The 23,612-nt window shown below is 38.5% G+C and overlaps 1 protein-coding gene across 8 annotated transcripts in view; it reads left to right on the top strand.

Annotated features, from left to right (window-relative positions):
* Positions 1 to 2,946: 2,946 nt before the first annotated feature.
* Positions 2,947 to 23,612, top strand: part of TAF12 (TBP-associated factor 12) — a 41,210-nt gene continuing 20,544 nt past the window's right edge. For 4 of the 8 annotated variants that reach the window (XM_088972610.1, XM_088972608.1, XM_088972609.1 and 1 more), the window contains exons 1-3: positions 3,094 to 3,919; positions 4,004 to 4,168; positions 17,593 to 18,120. In XM_088972610.1, coding sequence (XP_088828736.1) covers positions 3,308 to 3,919; positions 4,004 to 4,168; positions 17,593 to 18,120 — 1,305 coding nt within the window. In that variant the 5' untranslated portion in view covers positions 3,094 to 3,307. Of the gene's footprint in view, positions 3,920 to 4,003; positions 4,169 to 17,592; positions 18,121 to 23,612 lie in introns of all 8 variants that reach the window. The other 4 variants (XM_088972605.1, XM_088972604.1, XM_088972606.1 and 1 more) reach the window with 3 other exon arrangements.

The raw sequence follows: 23,612 nt of genomic DNA, 5'->3' as shown, positions 1-23,612 counted from the left end.
TCTCATGAGGGTTTGGGTTTGCTCTCGGGATTGTTCATGAAACTAGGAAAGAAGCACATGGCCATAACAATGTTGAGCAAAACTTGAAACTCTTGCAGAGATTGGACATTTTTGTGTGTATAGGTGTCTCCGGTCTGTTTTGAGAGTAATTGGTTTAATGTCTTACCATCAATAACTTTGACAAGGCTCTAAGATAACTGTACTAACAAGAGGTTTAAGTTGATAAACACATTTTGTATGCATAATTGTGTCATAGTAGTTTGGATTGAGAGAAAACAATGTAATTGATCAATCAATGTGGGGGATTGTTGGATTTTAATCTCATAAGAGATTAAATCCAATGTGTTTGATTGGTCAATTAAATGAGAAAATGCACCTACACACTTGATTACAAAAATCAGTTTTTCTGTTACAAAACCCAGTTTTGAACTTGTCTCAGATTGGAAAATTATAAGTTTTGTTTTCAGTATTTCAATAGGAGTTGATTTACACTCCTTAGAATTAGTAGATGAGAGTTTGGGGATTCGATATCGTGCAACATGCGCGCACGCGTGTGCGCGGCGCAATGAGGTGCTTTAGAGGCGCACTTTGCTCGCACCCGCGTGGCTTGCGATGGGCGGCTCTAGTTTTGGTGCGTTGATCACCGTTGATCACCATTGATGAGATCAATGGTCACGATTCGATCGGGTGTGATCAAGAGGTACAATTCAAAGTTAACAGTCACCGATTGTTAACTACTTTTTAAACAGTCACAATGTTTGAAATTGTGACTGTTCAAGGTGTTTTCTCTAAACCAGCATCTACATTTTCCTTATACCTCTTCACAAATTATTTAAGGAGCATGAATTAGACTCCAAATCAAACAATTTCGAAATTCACTTTCTCTCTATTTCTTTCTCAGTCCAGTTTGCTACAGTCTCACAGAAGGTTTCTTTGGAGACTCTTCAACTTTGCTGGTTGCAGATTTTCACCAAAGACTCTGTTGTATCATCGGAACGAATTTGCTTGTAACCCAACAACAAACTCAGTAAAACAGAGTGGGGGCAAATAACGTTCTAAAGACAGTATTTTCAGACGCGCCTCAAAGTTTCTCCTCCAAAGTTACAGTGACCCTATCTTCCCCAACATTGATTGTGCTATTTTCTTTTGTAGATCTCCTATCTACTCTGTGGGGACCTTCCGCCGAGGGTTTTGGTCCATTGTCATACACGATTGGCCTTCTTCTCTTCCCTGTGCTGTAACTCTCTCTTCTCCATTCACAATATTCACAATGGTAAATCGTCCTTCCCACCACAGCTATTCCAACGGTAAATCCACCATTGTAACTCCCTCCGGTAGACTCCATCTCCCCCATCCTTGCTTATATCTCCCACTCTCCTCTCTCCTGTTCCATTCCACCAATGCCACCACCGTTGTGAGTGCATCTGTAGCTCCACCGCCACCACCCATGTATGAAACCAAGTCCTACATCTTCCACTGCTATTAAACCCCATCTCCGATGTCCAATACGAGGATCGATCTCATCCAATGGTAAAATCCAACCAACTCAACTTCCCACAACTATGAAACAAATTGTTGATGTCCGACCAATAAATGGAGTTCTAGATATGTACATGTAGTTCTAACTTTATCATCTCCTCTCCAAATATTATTTTACATGATTTGCAAATTGCAATGGAACCATCTTTGGTCACATAGGTACTTACCTCCATCAATCAAGCTGCTTTTATGGCGTTGTGCACAAAATATTCTACCAACGGCTAAGCTATTACGGAAGCACAATATCCATATTGATACAAGTTGTCTATTCTGTAATCATTCACAAGACACTACTGTGCACTCCTTATTGTCATGTTCGGCGGTTCAAATAATTTGGCTTGGGTCATGTTTCAATTTCAAAATTGATGATTTGCTAATTACAAATATACCAACGCTTCTCTATTGTTGGTGGTAGCGAGATCGTCAACTCAATTCTTTGATGGATGGCATGGCTATTTATTTCGAAGTAGAATTATTATGAAACAAATCCGGTATGCCCGAAATGCTCAAGGCTCACGTTGAAATTGATTGGTGCTCAAGTCTTTTGGATCCCATGCCATCTGCAACTTCAACACTCTTTGGCCACTTGGATTGGTGGAAGTGTGGTTTAAATCTGTTGGACTAGTCATTCGGGATCATATTGGTACTTTTCTTCTTGCAAGAGCTTTGCCTATTAAATGTGAAAGTTCCATCGTGGCTGAAGCTTTGGCTCTTTATCATGGTCTACTTTTAGTCAAACAGCTTTAATTATTATAGTATTTTAAAACTTATGTTGGTGGATGATCTCCATCCACTGTGGCAATTGATTCATATCATTACTGTATGCAAAGCCTTTTATCTAACCTTCATTCTTGCTCGGTGAACTATGTGCGATGGACGGCAAATGTTGCTGCTCATTTACATGGTATTTGGAAGTGTGGGAGTTTTTTGGGACCGATTTTCAAGAAAAAAAATGCCCATGCTTCTAGGACCCGTTTTTCACAAAAAAGTACTTCTACCACGTAGGCAGTGAGCAACACTATGCTATTTGGTAAGGTGATTTTCATCACAATTTTTCATGTATGTACTGACAGATAAGCAATACATAGGATACACATCAATCAACCGTTGGGAAAAATGGTTCACCGATGCATAAAAATGCTGGGATCCCGATTTTTTAATAATTGACTGAATCAAACAATGAAATACATGGATGCTTGTTGAAACGCCCATATGGATCTGATGTGGCACCATTTTTTTTTTTAAAAACGACCATGGTTCCAAACATACCCTAAAGTTGCCAAACAGGGTTTGTTTCTATCTAGACTTTTTACTTAGTATACTATTCCACATTTTTTATGTAATACTGTTAAAAATAGAGCTAATGGAATTCTGCCTACGGGCTTCGCTTCCTTCAGGAAAAAAAAAGTTCTTACCTTATCATCGATACAAACTACCAAACACCAACAAAAATGCATGCATCGATTGGAAACAGACGACATGAATACAAAGTGGGTTGAAAGTAGGACCCACTTTGTGTATTCATGAACCAGGCAGGGCACAAGTTTGGAGGGTATACATATCTGTGTTTGTACGCAATCAAACGCAGCTTAATAGGTCTTCCACGAAGCCCACCACGAATTCGGCGAACGGAGCTTCGTTTTCCTCCAAAATCATGGGTTCCAAGGAAACGACATCAATACCCACTCCTCAATCCATCAAAAATATTTCGAGTTCTATATAATCCCCAGACGAATTCGGGAAACAGAGCCTTGTTTCCGCCCAAATTATGGATTCCAAGGAAACAACGTCAACATCCACTCCTCAACCTACCGAACCAGCGCCACCTGCATCAGTTCCTCCTCCGTCATCTTCAATACCTTCAACCCCTGAAATCTCATCCGCTCCTTCTCCTAGTTCTAACCCTAATCCTAACCCTGTCCAAAACTCACAACCATCAACCCCTCTCCAGCAACACCCACCACCACCGCAACAACAGCCACAGCAGCAACCAGTTTTGCAACAGCAACAACAGCAGCAGCAGCAACAACAACAACTATCCACTCTCCAACATTCTCAGCCTAGGCCCTCGTCCCTCAGCCGTCCTCGACCACAACCGCCTTACCCACATTTCTCTCAACATCTTCCGTCTCTTCCTCCATCTTCGTCTTCTTCGTCTTCGTCTTCGTCATCTCTATCTTCTTCTGTTTCATCCCCCATTTCCGCACCACCTATGCAAAGAGGTGGGCTTGCAATCGGGGTTCCAGCGCACCACGCGAGGCCCCCGCAGCAACCTTCCTCATATTCATCTTTCGGGACGTCTTCTTTCAACCAGCAATTTGGTGGGTTGTCTCGGAATTCAGTCAATGTGCCTGACCCTAACAATTCGAGCAGCACTCAGGTGGGTTTCTTAAATGACCCATCCCTGTTCTCTCATTGGATTCCTTCTTGGGCTTCACTTATGATTGATGGTTTTGCTTTTCAGGTAAGGCAGCCCATTCAAGGAATTCAGAGTATAGGGATGATAGGTTCGCACGGTTCAGGTTCTCAATTGCGGCCGGGTGGGGTTTCAGCTAATCCTCAACCGAGACCTGTTCAACCACCACTGAAATCTCAATCTCCATCAAGTAGCCAGTCTCTAGCTAGTCAAGTCAGTGGAAAGATTTATTTTCAGTTACTTTCTCCAGTTTTTTAACTAATTGTCTGTCGTTCTGTATTGCTGAAAACCTATACTTTAACAAATGTAGATTATTTTTCTTGTGAAAAAAAAAGATGCAATATTTTTGTTTACTTTCTTTCCCTGTCTAGATCATGCTTATAAATATCTAGCATGTAATATAAATATTGTTTTTTGAATTTAATCTCATTATATGTTTACCAAAAAGAATTTAATCTCATTATATACCATCATAAGATTGCGGTCAGACACAGTACTTGATTGAGACATGAATCTCATCCGATACCCCACAGAAAAGGTTACTCCAAGTTTATATTTTCAAATAATTAATTTGATTGTTGAGGTTAACAAATCTTTTCCTGGGTATAAGGTGCTTGGGACTTAGAATGTGCTGGTGCCAATGTTAAATTTCAAGGGGAAGTGGAAATGCTATAACCCATAATGTTCTTTTGAAGATTTAGTAGCAGTAGGATTGACTTCCCATGGATAGAGCCATGGTATTCATAAAGCAAAATAGCAGTTGCCAAAGTAGAGAGGCTCTAACAGAGAATGTACCAGTGGAGGTGGCATACTGGGTCAATTCAATAAAGATTTTCACTGCATTCTTTGCAGATGATATCATTAGAGGGTGGCATACTGTTGCAGGCTCATCATCAGGCAGTATTACTTTACCTACATTTTGGTTACCCAGTGTTTTAAAAGTGCAAGGGCCAATTTGTGCCTGAGGTGCAAGGCGAGGCACACACCTTTTTAAGCAAGGTGCAAAATTACAAAAAAAAGCTAAAATATAAAAAACGTCAGAAAATTAAAAAAAATGCAAGAAGTCAAAAATATTAAACATAATGTTAATAAAAAATATAAATTTAAATTTTAATATAAGTGTTTTAAAAAACCTATTATCTAAAATTAAAATACATAAACATAACGTGTAAAGCGTATTTAAATGAAAATTTAAAAATAAAAGCAAACATATAAAGCACTTTCAAGCAATTAAAACCCACAATCTCTTTTTCTCCTTAATTGCATTGCTTCAAGTAGCTAATGTGATGTAAAGTATTGCATTCTTGATTCTATGAGTCGCCTTTGTACCATGCCCCTTGAGGCAAGCCCGAACAAGTCTATGTTAGGGTCTGAAATTCTTATTTCTCACATAAAAAATAATGGTTTTATAACTTTATTTTGGGGTCTGCGTTAAGGTCTGAAATCTCACATAGTCTACTAGACTTTATTAGACTAAACTTTGATGATTGCAGCCTTGGCAACCAGGAGTTTCAGGTATAAGTGGAGTATTTAGGGGTGGTATTAGAGCTATTATGGCTATGTTCTCTCTTCTCTGGACCAAATGGGATTGTAGACTCCAAAAAGGCCAAGCTGTTGGTGGTACTGCACGGGTTAAGGCTGGGGAGATCTCTCAACTTGTGGAATTTGGTAGTGGAAGGTGATTCCCAGGTGATAGTGAGATGGTTTAAACATAACAAATTTGGCTTCCTTCTAGTACTTTTCCTGTGCATTTTTTTTCTTGGAACTTTTTGACCCCCACCATGTTGGCTTTCCTGTTAGGTCTATTTGGTTTGGACTAGTGCTGCCCAAAATTTGGGCATTTTGTTGGGAGGTATTCCACCTAAAAATCAACACTTGTGATAATGTGCAAAAAAGAAAGCCTAATTGGTGCCTCTCTCCTCATAAAAGTTTCCTGCGTGATGTAAGCAGGGAAACTACATTCCTCTGCTAACTTCTTGTCCTTTTACCTCTAATATTTGGGATTGGTTTGTAGCTTGTAGGTAGTCTCCACCTAATAATGTGAGCAGTATTTTTTCATTATTCTTTTTTTATCTCATCCATAAAAGGGGAAAGATTTTGTGGAGATGTACAAGGGTGACCATCCTTTGGACCATTTGGGAAGAAAGAAATTCAAGAATTTCAAAGAGAATATTCTTTCCCAAGAATCAATGATAGAAATAATCTCCTTCAAAGTGGTGCATTGGGTCAAAACCTTGGATATCTTTGGACCTTTTTCAAGGGATGATATTCTTAAAGGCTGGTGGATTTTGGCTAACTCGTTTTCTACTAGGACTATCATTATGAGAGAGTGGACTACCCAGCCCTAAATCAGATAACATTAAACTTTGATGGATGCATTAGCATTATTTTCTGGACCTATTTGTGTGGAGGATTCCACAAGATCTGAGTTGCAAGCTGTTTTGTATGGGTTGAAGATGAGAAGGCTGAATATGAGGAATATAGTGGTGGAAAGAGAATCAGTGATGGTAATTAGCTGGCTACAAGATGAAAACCAAGGAACATGGCATCGGAACCTACAATGAGATAAATCAAGCAAATAACAAGGGATGGGGTAATTTCATTCATGTGGGTACATAGATCAACAAACAGTATGGCAGACTCACTTGCCAAACAAAGAAAAAATGTATTGGGGGGGGTAACATTTGAAAGATATTTGTAAATAACAATGTAGAGGAGAAGGCTTAGGTGGTGAAATGCCAGCCTAAAAAATCTACTTGTCTTGTACATTATACTCTTTCTTCACAACTGATAAAGAATATAGTTATCAATAAAAAAGATAATGCCTCAAATGTCATTGTTCATTTAACTTCTCATTGAATAATTGGCAGGGAGCTTACCTTGGCTCAAGATAGCTCCTATTCCAACATGCTAGGTAATACAATCTAGCTTAAAAAAAATTGTCAAAAGCGAGCATAGAGAAAGCTGAAGCCTCAATAAGCCATTTCTTCATGAGATGGAAGCTCTTCTCAACTTTAAGTATCCATTTGAATTTCACTTTCTTTATTCTGTTTGTTACAAGCACATTCAAGGTGTTGAAATTCTTGATAAACAACCTATAAAAGGTGGCTAGTCCATGAAAGCTTTGAATGTCGTCAAAAGATCGTGGAACTGGCTATTCAATAGTGATCTTAATCTTCTTATCAACATGTATGCCTTCAGTAGGGAACTGAAAAAACAAAAGACTTGTAATCATATTTGTCTGGTTTTCTAATATCTATGGGACTAGGAGCAATAATGTTGCCAAAATCATACAATTTGTGATACGATTCAAGATTTGAATCATGAATCCCAAGTGTTTTGGTTTGAATCTTATGTCTATATCTTTTTTTTTTTTTGTTTTGCAAAAATCTTATGAGTTTTATGAATTCTATGATTTGATTAATAAATCTTACAACTTATATGATTCCCACGATTGATTGGAATTAAAATCAATTCAATCGAGAATTAGTTCTTTGCTTTGTCATTTTCTATTGGGTAATTTACAAAGACCGCCTTTGCACTATGGGGTCAATGACAATTACCCCCTGAACTTTCATTTGCGACAAAGACCCCCTTGAACTTTAACTTTGCAACAAATACCCCTCTCCATTGGAGTTCCGTCAGTTAACTTCTAAGAAGATTAGTGATTTAAAAGGCGTGCCTTTAGGCATGCCTAGGTGCACAGTTGAGGCAATGATTTAAAATGCGCACCTAGGTGCATAGGCGAGACACATTTTGGGGTATGTGCCTTGCCCAAGTCCTGGGTGCACCCCTTTCAAAAGGCGCACGCTTGGTGTGCCTAGGTGTGCGTTTGATGCGCTTTGCACCTCAGCCTAGGCGTGTGCCTTTTTAAAATTTTGCGCTTTTTGCATTTTTTTGAGTCTAACGGTTGGGCCAGGGGCTTTGCCCCCGGACCCCCAACCACGCCCCTTGAGGCAAGCCCGAACAAGTCTATGTTAGGGTCTGAAATTCTTATTTCTCACATAAAAAATAATGATTTTATAACTTTCATTGCTTTTTAAGACGATATTTAGAACCCCCTATTTGCTAATATTGTCCATTCATTCATTGCAATAAAATATCCTCTTAAATGGCAATGAAAGTTATAAAATAATTATTTTTTATGTGAGAAATAAGAATTTCAAACCATAACATAGACTTGTTCGGGCTTGCCTCGAGGGGCGTGGTACAAAGGCAACTTATAGAATTAAGAATGCAATATGTTTTACATCACATTAGCTACTTGAAGCAATGCAATTAAAGGAAAAAAGAGATAGTGGGTTTTACATTGTTGAAAATGCTTTATATGTTTGCTTTTATTTTTAAATTTTCATTTGAATACGCTTTACATGTTATGTTTATGTAGTTTAATTTTAGATAATAGGTTTTTTAAAACATTTATTTTAAAATTTAAGTTTATATTTTTTATTAAAATTATGTTTAATATTTTTTTGTTTTTTTTTAGAATTTTCTGACATTTTTTTTATTTTTTACCTTTTTTTTTCTAATTTTGTGCCTTGCTTAAAAAGGCGCGCACCTCGCCTTGTGCCTTGTGCCTCAGGCGCAAATGGGCCTGGCGCATATTTTGCACCTTGTTCTTTTAAAACACCGAGGTTAGGTGCATTTTAGGGTATGTGCCTCGCTTATGTCCCAAGTGTAGCATTTTCAAAAGGTGCACCAAGGTGCACACTTGGTGCACCTTGCACTTCAGCCTAGGCATGAGCCTTTTTGAAAATCAGTGCTTTTTTTTTGTGTTTAGCAGCTGGGCCCCTTGAGGGGCTTGGTACAAAGGTGGCTCATAGAATCAAGAATGCATAATGTTTAACATCACATTAGCTATTTGAAGTAATGCAATTGGGAAAAAAAATAAAGAGGTTAAGAGTTTACATGGTTGAATATGTTTTATATGTTATGCTTGATTTTATTTTTAAATTTTTATTTTAAATATGTTTTATGTGTTATGTTTATATATTTTAATTTGAGATAATAGGTTTTGTTAAAGCATTATTTTAAAATTTAAGTTTATATTTTGAACTAATAATGTGTTTAATATTTTGCATTTTTGTGAATTTTTGGCACTTCTTTTGATTTTTTAGATTTTTTTTTGCTATTTTGCGCCTTACTTCAAAAAGGCTTGCACCTTGTGCTCAGGCGCAAAATGGCTCTTGCACTTTTAAAGCACTGAAGAAGATTCTAATTCAACTATTTATTTTTTTAAATCCCTAAACTACCCTTTTCTTATTTATTTGAATGATTTATGATTCAATTAGTTTTCTAAATATAATATTGAAGTCCTCTTGGTTGCTCCTAGAGATTCTTGTAGATTTTTTTTTTTTTTATCAATAACACAATTCATTAGATAATCTCAACGATAATTACAAAGAGGAAGACAAACTTTCTTATCTTCCAATTACAATTTGAGCCCCAAGAAAGGAAAAAGAGAAAAAAAGAGAAAGAGAAGGGGAAAAAGAAAAGTAAAATTACAACCGTGCCCAAAACATTGACTCCCTCTCCACCCCTTGTTTAACTAGCCCATTAGCAAAAGAATTAGCTGATCTTTTTACCCAGTTGATTTTAACTTCCATTTCTCGAACCAGCCATCTAAATTTCCTACTCACATTGCTGTAATTCCATAAGTCACTGTTGTCTTTATTCAACCATCCTACCACCACCTTCGAATCCCCTTCAATTATGAGTTTGCTGATATTCATCTCCCTAGCTTTTTGGATTCCTTCCATGATTGCATGGATCTCGGCTCTAAGAGAGTCACCCACTCCAATTGGGCCTGAAAACATGGCTAAACCAACCCCATTATCATCCCTGAAAACACCCCCAATCCTTGATTGTCCAGGATTCCCTTTACAACTTCCATCAGTGTTTAGTTTTATGAAACCTACAGGTGGGGGGGTCCAAGACACACTCATCACTGTTTTGGTCTGGGTACAGTTAGTAATCTCACCTCACTTCCTCAACATGTCATCCACTGTATAATCTTTAAATAGCTCTAGGGATTTCATCCACCCCCAATCCTTGATTGTCCAGGATTCCCTTTACAACTTCCATCAGTGTTTAGTTTTATGAAACCTACAGGTGGGGGGGTCCAAGACACACTCATCACTGTTTTGGTCTGGGTACAGTTAGTAATCTCACCTCACTTCCTCAACATGTCATCCACTGTATAATCTTTAAATAGCTCTAGGGATTTCATCCACTGTATGACCCTTATAAGGATCAGAGCCCTCAGTTCTTCAGTACCTCTCTCTATTTCAAAGAACATCCTAGAGTTTCTTTCTTCCCATATGGGCCAGCATACCGTAGTGCTCAGTCTTCTCCACATAGTCCTTCCCCTTTTCATATGCCACCTGAAAAAAGAAGTGAACAAATTTTGCAAATTTGATGGAGGGTTCCAACTACACCCAAAGAGGGAGAAAGTCCACTCTCAAATAGACTTTGCAAATTGGCAAGACACCAGAGATGAAAAACAGTCTCCCTGTCAGCTTTACAAAGAACACACCAGTGAGGGGACAAACAAGTATTGGGTCTCTTCTTTTGGAGCAAATCACCAGTGTTGATTCTTTCCAGAAAGGCTTCCTAGCAAAAACTGCCAACCCTAGGAGGAATTGGTCTGCACCAAACCTCATTAACAAGAAAATGAAGGGCTATAGGACTGGTGGGCTGGTTTAAAACTTTGCGGAAAGAGGCACGGGAGCATAGCTGTCAAGGCGAGACACTTAGGCAACAAGGCGCCCTTTGAAGCTTGCCTCACCTAATTGCCAAGCAGTTTTCTACTTCCTACTATAAAATACTTTTTTATTCATCCTTTTTTGAGATTATAATTATAAAATACATTATTAAACTAAAATAATCATTTTGTGTGTTTATATACTAATTTCTTTTTAATATTTTCTTATTTATTAGGGTTTAATCAACACAAACATTGCTAAATGCTGTATTGAACCCTCAAAGACCTAAAAACCTGAACCAATAACTAAGGAAGAACTTGAAATTTTATCTAATCAGCCCATTTTCCTCTTCCATATATTCTTCTTCTACCACTACTACTTCTTCTTCTTCTTCTACCACTACTACTACTACTACTACTACCAATACTTTTTATTTTCTTCTTTTCCTATAACAAAAATAACGGTTCAGCCCCTATATTTTTTGAATTTTATTTTCCTTCTTTTCTTCTCATGAATATGTTGATTTTCTATACTTTAACATGAAATTTATACTTTTCTTATGAAAATCATGAATAATTATTAAAGAAATATGGTTATGGTACCTAGGGAACTAACTACCCTAGGATCTATGTTTTTAACATAAAAAAATCCATCGCCTAGGCGACAAGGCACTCCCCAGTCATCCAGCCTCGCCCTGGCACCTTGAAAACTATGCACAGGAGAAAGAACCAGTGGTGGTGGACGTCCAGATTCTAGAGTCCACCTTAGCAGGGTCTAAGAAAATATTGTCAAGAAGTTGAAGGAGATTTGAAATGCTGTCAAGGTCTGAGTCTCTCACAGCCCTTCTCAAGTCCAATTTCCACCCAAACCAGAGATGGAGGAGTAGTAATGAAAGAGGAAACTGACTCATTTTTAAAGTCAGAGAGGGCATACAAAGAAGGAAATTGGTCCTTTAGAGGGGCATCCCCCACCCAAGTTTGTTCCCTAAATTTTATGGAATTACCTAAATTCAAGTCATACCTGATAAGAGGGGAAAAAACTGGTAACAACTCATGGATGGCTTTTTAAGGTGAAGCGCTTGTAGTCCTAGCTCGGATTCCAGCATCCAATCCATTCAGCTTCAGCCCATGTATGCTTTCCACTATCATGGCCCATAATTTCTCCTTCTCTAGTGAGTATCTCCACAACCATTTCCCCAGAAGGGCCAAATTCCTTTTTCTAATGTTCTCGAGTGCCAAACCACCACTGTTTTTACTCCTGGTCACCACCTCCCAGCTTACTTTATTGTCCCTCTTCTCTTCTCCCGGATCCCAAAGGAAATCTCTCATCATATTTTCCAATCTGTTAGAAACCTTTACTGGGATTTTGAACACTGAAAGGAAATAAATAGGTAAATTTGTTAGTGTGGCATTAATTGGTGTCATCCTCTCTCCCGGAGAAAGGTAATTCCTTTTCCAAGAGACAAGTCTCTTTTCAAATCTTTCCACCACCGGATTCCAGAAACTCTTTCTCTTTGGATCGTCACCCAATGGCAACCCCAGATAATTCAAAGGCCACTCTGAGACTTCACACCCTAGCACTTCTGCATTCTCTCTGATCTCTCCCTCCTCTAAATTCACACCCACTACACAACTTTTCTCAAAATTCACCTTCAAGTTTGACATTTGTTCAAAGAGTTGTATCACCAATTTCATGTTCCTTATATACCTCACATTTCCCCCTTCACAGAACAAAATCGTATCATCTACAAACTGTAGATGGGTGAGGGGGGTTTCCTCCCTTCCAACTCTCCAACCTCTAACAAGACCCCTAGAATCTGCTCTGTGAATCAATCTCCCTAGAACATCAGCAATCAGTGTGAACAAGAAGGGAGACAGGGGGTCTCTTTGTCTTACCCCTAATGGTTGGAAAGAAGTCAACCACAGTCCTATTCACTAGTACAGAATAATGACAATTCCAAACACATGCCATAATCCATTTGCACCATCTAGTCCCAAATCCAAATTTGGTCATAACTTTTCCCAAAAAATCCTAGTCCACCAAGTGATAAGCCATTTCTAGATCCAACTTACATGCTACTCCTTTCTATCCTTTTTGAAATTTTCCACACTCTCATTAGCAATTAGAATTTGATCTGTAATTTGTCTTCCACTCACAAAGGCTCCTTGATTTGGTGTAATGATAGCTAGCAATACTTCCTTCAGTCTCAGAGGCAACACCTTTTCAAGGATCTTATACAATCTATTTACCAGAGTGGTTGGCCTGAAGTCTTTTGGATGCAATGCATCTTTCTTTTTTGGGACCAAAGCTAAAAAGGTGGAATTTACACCTAGGTTAATCACTCCTCTCCTATGAAATTCCTCAAACACCAACAGAAGGTCACCTTTCATCGTATCCCAACAGTCTTGGTAGAAAGCCATTGTGAAATCATCCGCACCTGGAGCTTTTGTTCTATCCATAGAGAAAATAGCCTCCTTAATCTCTTCCAACTCAAACCTTCTTTCCAACCTTCTCCCGTTATCAAACCCTACTTTTGGCCAGTCCAATCCTTCTAACCACACCCCCTTACTTACAGGCCTTCTTAGAATGGATTTAAAGTGTCTCACAAATGCTCCTCAATCTCATCTTGTTGTGTTAACTCAACTCCATCCACTTCCAGTTTGGAGATAAAATTTCTCCTTCTCCTCCCATTTGCCAAAGAGTGAAAGAAGCTGGTATTCCTATCTCCCTCTTGCAGCCATTTACATCGAGATTTTTGCCTCTAGCTAATTTCCTCCTTGTGTAGGCTTACCTCAAGATGACTTCTCAAACCTCTTCTTTGTTCCTTGTTTGCCTCTCCAAAATCTCCCCTTTCTTCTTTCAAGTCAGGGCTCTCAATTTGGTCCATCAATGTTCTCTTTCTTTTTTTTTAGCCTTCCAAACTCTAATTGATTCCACTCCTTGATCTTTGCTTTCATAAATTGTAGCTTCTTATGGAACCTCATCCCTTCCCATTCCACCATTGGGTTAAACTCATTCCACCACTTCCTTACTCTTTTAGTAAACCCAAGGTGAAGCAACCACATATTTTCAAACCTAAAGGGGGCAGGTCCACCACTCCTTTTCTCCTCGCAAATCACTATAGGCCAATGGTCAGAGGTTAATCTGGTAAGAGCCCTAGAATCTAATTTTCCCTAGTGTTCTTCCCAATCCAAAGAGAACAAAAACCTATCAAATTTGGAGCAGATGGGACTCGATTGGAGATTTGACCAAGTGAATCTTATGGGCTAAAGGTAACTCTTTGAGTTCAAAGGCATCCACAAACTGGTTAAACTTCCTCATACTAGTTGTCACCCTTTGATTAACATTATTGGTCTCTTCCGTGAATCTAATCACATAAAAGTCCCCACCTACGCACCAAGGCCCATCCTCTAATATCTGCCAGTTCCTCCCACAATTCCTTTCTTTCTGTGTAATCATTTGGTCCATAAACATTTGTGAGCATCCACACAAAATCATCCTCTTATTGCTTAAACTTCTTTGAGATTGAGTATTTTCCAATCTGTTTTTCAAAACCATCCACCACATCCCTCTTCCACATTGTCACTGTTCCCCCTTGAAGCACCCCGAGAGGGAGCAGCCACCCAGCTAATCCCCCTGGCTTTCTAAATACTCCTTGCCCATCTATTATTAAACTCCATTCTCTTGGATTCCTGCATTAGTACAATGTTTGGGTCATTCCTCTTTATTACCTCTTTGATCATTGCTCTTTTCCGAGCACTTCCTAACACTCCAACTCAGTATTTTCTTGCTTTAAGGTTTTGTTTGGTTTTTCTTGATTTATTGGAGAAAGGAGTGGATAATTTTTATATTTTAAGATGAAGAGAAACATTCATGTCAGTGAAATGAAAGAAGAATTTAAAGAAACTTGTTTTTCTATGTCAGTGAAATGATTCTTGTTAGTTTAACTGGTTTTGTTTGGAGAAAATGGAGTTATTTTTGGGACAATTAGGGTTCAAGAGAAGAGGGCGAGTAAAAGGAAGTTTTCACCTTATTTTTGGGAGACTCCTCAAGGGTAGAACTGTAGAAGTTTTCGCCTTATTTTTGGGTGACTCCTTAAGGGTAGAAGTTTTCTCCTTACTCCAATGTCTCAGACTAGAAAAGCAATGGGTAATGCAACAATTAGAAGTGGAAGGAGATTCCAAACTGGTAATAGGCTGGATGCAAGCAAGAAGCTTGGGCACATGGCTTTTCAGACAACAAAGAGAAATCTTGAGCTTAGCAAGGGAGATTGGGGTGCAATTTAAATGGGCAAGAAGATCAGCAAATGGAATGGCTGATGCTTTAGCTACTAAGCAAGGAGTTAATAGGCAGGAGTTTTTTTTTGATCAATAACTCTGAAAATTTTCATTAATTAAGATGCTTTAGGATACAACAAGAAGTTGCAAAGAATCAGCATAGAAGCTGACCTAGGACAAAATTACAAATGTGCCCAAAACATATCTATTCTTTGAACCCCTTGCTTTGCTAAGCTATCAGCCAAACTGTTGGCCTATCTCCTAACCCAACCCACCTGAATTGACATATTCCTTGACATCCATTTGAACCTTCTAAAATCATTCTTCAGCTGCCAGGTCACTTCTTCCCCTCTCTGCAACCATTTAATCACAGTTTTTGAGTCTCCCTCGATCAGTCTATTAATCCCCAACTCTTTGGCCTTCTCAACCCCATATACCGCAGTTAGAAGCTCTGCCGTAGCCACATCACCCTCCTCCATAGGACTGGAGAACAGAGCAATAATGGAACATTTTTCATTTCTAAACCCCCCCTCCCCAATACCTGAGGGGCCTGGGTTCCCCACACAACTCCCATCAAAGTTCAGCTTCTTCCAACCCTCTGTTGGAGGGGACCGAGTCTTACACACCTGTCGCCTCCTAGATGATGAAGCAGCAATAAGTTCCCAAACCCTGAAAAAGTCTTCAACTTTAAAATCTGAAAACAGCTTTAAGCTTTTTACCCAATGTGCCACCCTCAATGTTATTGTTTCAACTAAAGCTTCCTTGCATTTTTCTTTACTTGTAAGTCTGTTTTCATCAAAGGGCTCTCTATCCGGTCTTTGGATGGTGACAGTTGTAACCTCCAACTATTACTATTAAAGTTACCATTTCCCATAAAAAAGGAAATAAAGAAAGTTCATGTGGGTATTTTGGTAATTTAATGCATTCCATCACCTGACTTAATGGCCAGGGGTTTTTCTCACAAAGTGAAAGTTCAGGGAGGCAATTGTCACTGACCCCAGACAGTCTTTGTAATTTACCCTTTTTATTTATATCTTGTTTTGTCAAGGGAGGCTTGTTTTAAAGCCCTTACTAGAAAATAATTTCTTTACATTATTTAATACCTGATAGAATTTATTTTCCTTCATATGTAGGTTAGAGAGCCATTATATGTGGATTAATTGACTTTCAAGTTAAACTTGATTATATCATCTTGGGCTTCTATTGTACAAGTGGTAAATTCTACTGTTTTAGACTAAAAAATAGGGTAAAATCAATTGATAAAAAAAGGGTACCATATGTATTATCCTTTTAATATATCTATTAATCTATACTTATTTTTTTGATACATTTGTGAAAAATAGAAATAATCTCATAATTTACGATATAAATACGATTTGGTTCAACTCTATGATTTTTAGAACATCAAGAAAAAGTTCTATATCAATTTGGAGAATTGTTGTACTATATATTAGGAACTTCCCAAGAATGGCTGAAGTATTTGTCATTACTCAGTACTCACAAAAGGTTTTCAGCATATTAAACGATCCAAATGCCATTAGAAGCCATTTGTCAAGCCCTTCCTTTATTTTCAAGGCTGTCTTCCATTAATTTCAAGGATGAAGTGTCTGATATTAGTCATTGAGGTCAATTTTATTTTAGAAAAAAAATTAGCATCTGCTAAAGCAATGATATCAAGCCTCAGTATGGGAAACAAATATTTCACAATGATTTTGTTTATGGCAAATAGATCTGTTCATGGGCCCTGTTTTGCCTCTTTATCAACAGAAAATGTCCAGGCCCGAGCCCAAGCCCGAAGTTCGGTCCGCACATAAAATGTCCTATTTATGATGTAATTTAATAAGTTAATATTGTATTAATTTGGTAATAATCTAATAAATTAATAAACTAATCATATTTCCTGAATAGTAAATTAGTATTTGAATATAATTTAATAAATTAATATATATTATATATAATTATTAGCTATAATTAGTGTATGTTTTTATTATATGTAACAGCTGACCTGAAGTTTCGTCCAAGCCTGAAAAATAACAGGCTGAGCCAGCCCATTCGGCTATCTGGTCCATGAACAGGTCTAATGACAAAACTATCCACAAAGCATTTTTGAAGTGCCATTTACTTTGGAGTAAGCAATGTTGCACCACAAGGCTTTAAGCTTTCTCCTGTGAAGCCTTTGTTTAAGAAGTTAGAAGTTAGAACTTGTCCATTGAGTTCCTGATGTTCGTTTGCTCTCATTCTATAATAAGGTACGTTTGGTCAGCTTGCAAGTTTACCCATTTGGTCATGTGGTAACCCATTTAATCTCATTCATTTGTCATGGTTTGTTGCTATGTCATTCGCTGAAAGCTTTACCCTGGATTATCAGGCTTAGTGAAGATCTCATGATGCAAAAACTTTTCATTGACTTCTTGGTTTAGTCAAATTGGACTGAGTGAGTTAGGTTTCTAAGGCATTCAAATACATGGCAAATTGGAAGCCCTGTTGAATATGATGTTACAAGATTCTGCCTGCCTGTTTGCTGATAATTTTTGGTGGATTATTTGCTACGTACTTTCAAGTTGATAGCATAATTTAATACTGGAAGTTTCAGATTGAGATAATTGAGTTCTTTGTTCTCAAGTTTGTTTTGACCTTTGAGTTTTTATTTTGGCAGAAGTTTCAATCCCATAGTCTACTAAGAGTCCCATCAATGGGTTCTCCTGGCTCCCAATCACCTGGGACACCACAAAATTTGCAAACCCATACACAACCATGGATGTCAGGTGGTTCGCAAGGGAAACAAATGCATCCACCGTCCTTACCATCCACTTCATATAGGCCACAGATGAAGCCACAGTCTTTGCAGCAAAGATCACATATTCCTCAGCAACATCATCCCTTGCCAACAGCTTCCCATCAGCAGCAGATCCCATCTCCTCAGCAACAGCAACAGCCGTCACAGCCACATCAATCACAAGATCATTATGGACAGCAATATCCAGCACCAAGGGTTGCACAGTCTGCGCTTCATCAACAGCAGGTTACACGGGGTCAGGGCTCAGGAAGCCAAAAATCGCCCTCTCTTGCAATAATGCCTACCACAGTCCAGTCAGGCTCACACAATACAACATCTAATGCAGATGCTGGTGAAATCTGTAGTAAAATTCTCAGCAAGAGAACTATCCATGAGTTAGTCACACAGGTTAGCCATGCGAGCATTCCTTGTTTATTTCTCGAAGCATTGGAATTGCTACTGTACTTAAGGATGGGTTTCTAGTGGGGGTCTTATATGTGTGTCGCTGTGGTACTATGTTATTATCAAAAATGAAAAGTTCCCAGAATTATCTTTTTCACTAAACGATAGTTTCTTTACTTGGAATACATGGCATGTTACTTGCCTAGACATTACCCATGTTTTAGAAGAGATTTTTTGCAGCATGATCACCAGATAAGTTTTTTTATTAAAGTTAACTGAGTCTCATTTAAAGAAAAAAGTACATGAGATGAGGTACAGTAGGAAACAAAAATAAAATAGCCACAAGCAAGGGGTTTTTAGGGATTCTATTTTTTGGGCTCAATTATAAGCTGATTTGTTCTTGAGGCTGCATCTCAAGAACAAAGAATTTAAGACCCTAACATGGACTTGTTTGGGCTTGCCTCGAGGGGTGTGGCACAAAGGCGGCTCGTAGAATCAGGAATGTAATATGTTTTACATCACATTAGCTACTTGAAGTAATGCGATTGAGGAAAAATGAGATTATGGGTTTTACATGCTTGAAAATGTTTTATATGTTTGATTTTATTTTTAAATTCTCAACTGAATATGCTTTACATGTTATGTTTATGTATTTTAATTTTAGATAATAGGTTTTTTAAAACATTTATTTTAAAGTTTAAGTTTATATTTTTTATTAATATTATGTTTAATATTTTTGATTTTTTTTGCATTTTTTGAATTTTCTGACATTTTTTTTTATTTTTTAGCATTTTTTTTAAATTTATGCACCTTGCTTCAAAAAGGCGTGCGCATCGGGTGCAAATTGACCCCTGTGCTTTTAAAACACCAGGGGTGCACCTCAGGCATAACTGGATAAGTCTTGGTTACAGACAGGGCCCCTTCAAAATTTAACAAAGCCGTCCAAGTTGCAGCCCTACCCAGATCTTGTTTGGGTGTCATCCAAAATGAAATGATTTTATTAGGATTGAGGAAGAGTGATTGGAGATGGGGAGAGAAGGTAGAAGAAGAGAAAACTAAAGAGAAGAGAAGATGAGTAAAAGTGGGTAAGTTACCCTAAGAATCAGGTCGTCCAGACTATTTTTTCTTAATTTTTAAAAGAGGAAGACATTACATGTTAACAGTACTTGTACTTAAGCTGTAGGGGCTTTTTTGTCTTTGTACCCTTCTTACTTTAAGTTGTTGGGTTGCCCTAATATAAATATAAGTGGTGGCGCCGCCAGCCTGGATTTTTTGACCCCAAACTATTGTTTTCTCTCTTCCTTTCTTCTTTTTTCTCTTTTCAATTTCTCCAAGAAAACATGGTATCAGAGCGAGAGTGTGGTCTGAAAGCAAGGTACTAGCATCCACTGGTTCTGAAGGAATCGAAAGTTTTTTTCTTGGCTGTGTGCCAAGATAGAACCTGAGAAGTTGTAAAAGAAGCTGTGAAGGTGTTGGAAGTGTGTTTTTACCTTCTTTGTGGATTGTATGATCCTTGTGCATTCAGGTGAGTGCTTTTGTAGGTCTGGAATGACCTGTACCATCAGTAACAGCAAGTTTTTTTGAATATTCCTGCATCCGTTATGATTGTATTCTCTAGGGAAAAAGGGCTTGATGATTGTAGGGCCTATCAAGACCCAACCTGATCTGTTTTGTGCTAGTTTTTGACCCTTCATTTTCTCCAGCAGTGTTCCAGTACCTTGAAATCTGGAATTATTTGCAGACTGTAGGGAATACAATATTGTGGTGCTGTTTATGTATGATTAAGAAGTTGGGTGCTTGTTATCTCTCCTGTTATTGGTTCCTGTGTGGGTAAAAAGTAACATCATGTCGTCTGAGGATGCAGCCACTTCTGGTGTGTTTGCTACTCATGGTGGAATGACTGGGGGGTTTGATCTGAATTTTCCTATGTCTGTTGTTCCTCTAGATGTAGGTGGACTTAACTACCTAGATTGGCCCAAAGGGATTAAACTTTACATAACCGCAAGAGGGAAGATAGGGTACATCAATGGAAAAATTAAGGAACCGAGGACTGGTAGTGCAGAACATGATAAGTGGAACCAAGAAAACAGTATGGTGATGTTGTGGCTCTTGGTTTCTATGCTGCCACAAGTGAGGAAAAATTTTATGTGGGCAGAGATAGTTTATGAAATTTGGGAGCAAGAAAAATCTACATATTCTAAGCAAAGACACTATGCAAAAATCTATCAATTGTAAGTTGAATCCTCTACTTGTAGATAGGGGGAGAGGAGTCTCTCAGTCTATTACTTGATTTGACCTCCATTTGGAGGGACCTGAATCATTTTTTGAATATGGACTGGAAGTGTGATGATGATGCAAAAGCCTACAAGCCTTTTGTTTCAGAGCAGTGTGTCTTTGCCTTCCTTTTGGGGTTGAATCCTATATATGAGTATATAAGGGTGTAGATTTTGGGAAGCAAAGATCTTCCTTAAGTGCAGGAGGTAGATGTCTTAGTACAGTCAGAAAAAAGCAGGAGGATTGTAATGAACAGTTTAGAGGGGGAGCTTGTTGCTTTGGCAGTTAGGGGAAGTGCAAGTGCAAGTGGTGGAAATTCCTTTAAGAAGGGTGACCCTTTGAAAAGGCTAGATGACAAAGATAAATTTTGGTGTACTCATTGCCAATGGTTTAGGCATACTAGGGACACTTGTTGGGATTTCCATGGAAAATCTAAGTGGGTTCAAGAATTGAGAAATCAGTTTAAGAACAAAACAAGAAGCCTAGTCAACAGAGTTAGAAGAAGCATAATTCATTAAACATTCAAGAAATAAGTAAGAAATCAGTTTAAGAATAAAACAAGAAGCCTAGTCAACAGAGTTAGAAGAAGCATAATTCAGTAAACATGGCCTCACAAGAACATCAGCCTTCAGGTTCCACTTTGAATCAGTATCTTCCTTCTAGTTATGATCCAAAGGAAGATATTATCAGCTCATTCTGTGACCATCTCGAGCTCTATGGTAGGACACTTTGTCAGATGGATTCTGGCACTACTCCCTCCACATCTTTTGCGTCTACATCAGGTAACTCTGTCACAACCTTCCATGTATCTTCTCATGTTTCAGAGTCTCACTGGATCATTGATTCTGGAGCCTCAAATCATATGACAGGTAAGTCTCATTTATTTCAGTCCTATAACTTGCTTTCTGGGAGAGATAAGGTGAGATTAGTTGATGGTTCATTCTCCACCATAGCTGGTTAAGGAACCATTTCCCTCCCACTTGGCCTTACTCTTTCATACCTAAACTTCCCATAAACCTGTTTTTCATTAGTAGCATTACAAACTCTTTGAACTGCTCAGTGACATTTTTCCCTACTTCTTGTGTTATACAGGATTTGACCTTGGGGGAGACGATTGGTATAGGAAATATAGTCGATGGTTTCCATGTGGTGGATAATAAAGCTAGTCATGAGGCTATAGAGTTTGAGTTAGGTTTATTTATGGCATAGTCATCTTGCTCATTTGTCTTTTGAGTCATTGAAAATTTTGTATCTAGAATTGTTTAAGTTAATGTCTATCTTTAAGATTCCTGCTAGGGAAGCTAAGAGGTTAGAGAAAATGATGAGGGACTTCTTGTGGGAGCTGGGGCAAGAGAAGAAGGATCATTTGATTAGATGGGAGATAACTAGTCGAAGTAAGGAGGAAGGAGGATTAGGAATAGGGATATCACTTTCAAGAATATAGCCCTTCTAGGTAAGTGGTTGTGGAGGTGGCCTTTAGAGAGGGAGAGGTTATGGCATGAAGTGGTGGCAAGTATCCATGGCTATTCCGGAAATGGTTGGGATGCAGGGGTAGACGGGCAACTCTTGCAACACCTTGGAAGGCAATTCATGGCATCCTCCCACAGTTCCTACGCTTTGTAAGGTACAATGCTTGCTCTGGGACTCGTATTCTTTTTTGGGAAGACACTTGGGTGGGAAATTTGCCCCTTAAGGATCTGTTCCCTTCTCTCTTCTCTATTTCCCTTTATAAAAAAGAATCAGTGTCTTCCTTTATTTTGCCCTTGTATACCCCTTTGTTGACAAACTGGGACTGTGGATTCCGTAGAGGGTTGAGGGATGAGGAATCCTTATCAGTTTCTGAGCTCCTATTGTTACTTGATTCTGCTTGCCTGGACCCACTAAATCATGATAGGAGGATTTGGACTTTGACTCCGAAAGGGCTGTTTACTTGTGCTTCTTTCTTTAATTCCCTCTGCTCCAGTTCTTCTCCTCGGGCTTTCCCAGTTAAGGAAGTTTGGTCTAGGCCTATTCTCCAAAAAATTGCTGTATTTTGTTGGGAAGTTTACTTGGGTAAAATCAATACGATGGATAACCTGCAGAAGAAAAGACCTTTTTTTGGTTTATCTCCTAACTGGTGTATTTTGTGCAAAGCGCAGAATGAGGACTGTTACCGCTTATTGATTTCTTGTCCTTTTGCTGCAGCCATTTGGAATTGGGTATTTGATTTGTTTGAGTGTAGGTGGAACTTGCCAACTGAGGTAAATTTGTTGTTTTCCCCTTCTACCTTTGTGTGGACCACAAGAAGAGGGAGAGTCATGTTGAAGTGTATAAGAGTAGCTCTCCTTTGGACTATTTGGGAAGAGAGAAATTCCAGAATTTTTCAGGAGAAGGAAAGAAGCATTCTTGAGGTCAAAGAGTGTATTGTTACAAGGACTATTTTGTGGCTGAAATCCTTAAAGCTCTTTGAAGATTATTCCTTTGAGGATTTAATGAGGAATTGGTTTGCAATTGCCCTCACTTCCTCTACGAAGCCTAGAGTCCAAGTAACTTGGACTCCACCGATGGAGGGTTTTATTAAGCCGAACTTTGACGGAAGTAGTCAGGGTAACCCAGGATCGTCTGAGAGATGAGAACAACAACATTATTGCCTTTTTTTTGGGACCGGTGGGAATAGGAGACTCTGTGAGGGCTGAACTCCTAGCTGCGACACAGGGGGTACATATTGCTTATCAACTTGGAGTGCAAAACTTAATAATTGAAGGAGACTCCAAGGTGGTAGTAGGATGGTTGGATGACCCCCAGTACTGTCACTCGGAACTATAAGGATATTTTAAAAAAGGTTAAATGGCTATTGAGGGGTATGACAGTTAGAGTTTAGTGCCGGGTAGATCGGCTAATGCCTTGGCTGATTATCTTGCTAAACAAGGGGCTACTCGGGTTTCATTGTATTGGGCTTCAATGTAATTTTCTTTTTCATTTGTTATGTTCTTTAACTAAAGGGTTGATGGTTTCTTCCATCTCCCCTCTTCAAAGGGGAGGTAGCATCTCGTGCCTCTCCCTAAGTTGTACCTTCTTTGACTTTGATTTAATAAATCTGAATATCCACTGATCAAAAAAATTGTTTAAGTTAATGTCCATTTCTGAATTAAGATGTCAAATTTGTCAATTAAATAAACATTGTAGAAATCCTTTTCCGTCAAAGAATAATAAAGCTGATTTTCCTTTTCATATTATTCACTTTG

Source organism: Nelumbo lutea, chromosome 2 (genome assembly GCF_056320005.1).
Source record: "Nelumbo lutea isolate HS-2025 chromosome 2, American lotus-T2T, whole genome shotgun sequence".
NCBI lineage: Eukaryota > Viridiplantae > Streptophyta > Magnoliopsida > Proteales > Nelumbonaceae > Nelumbo > Nelumbo lutea.
The sequence above is the reverse complement of the archived record's forward strand: the minus strand, read 5'-3'. Positions and strand labels throughout refer to the sequence as shown.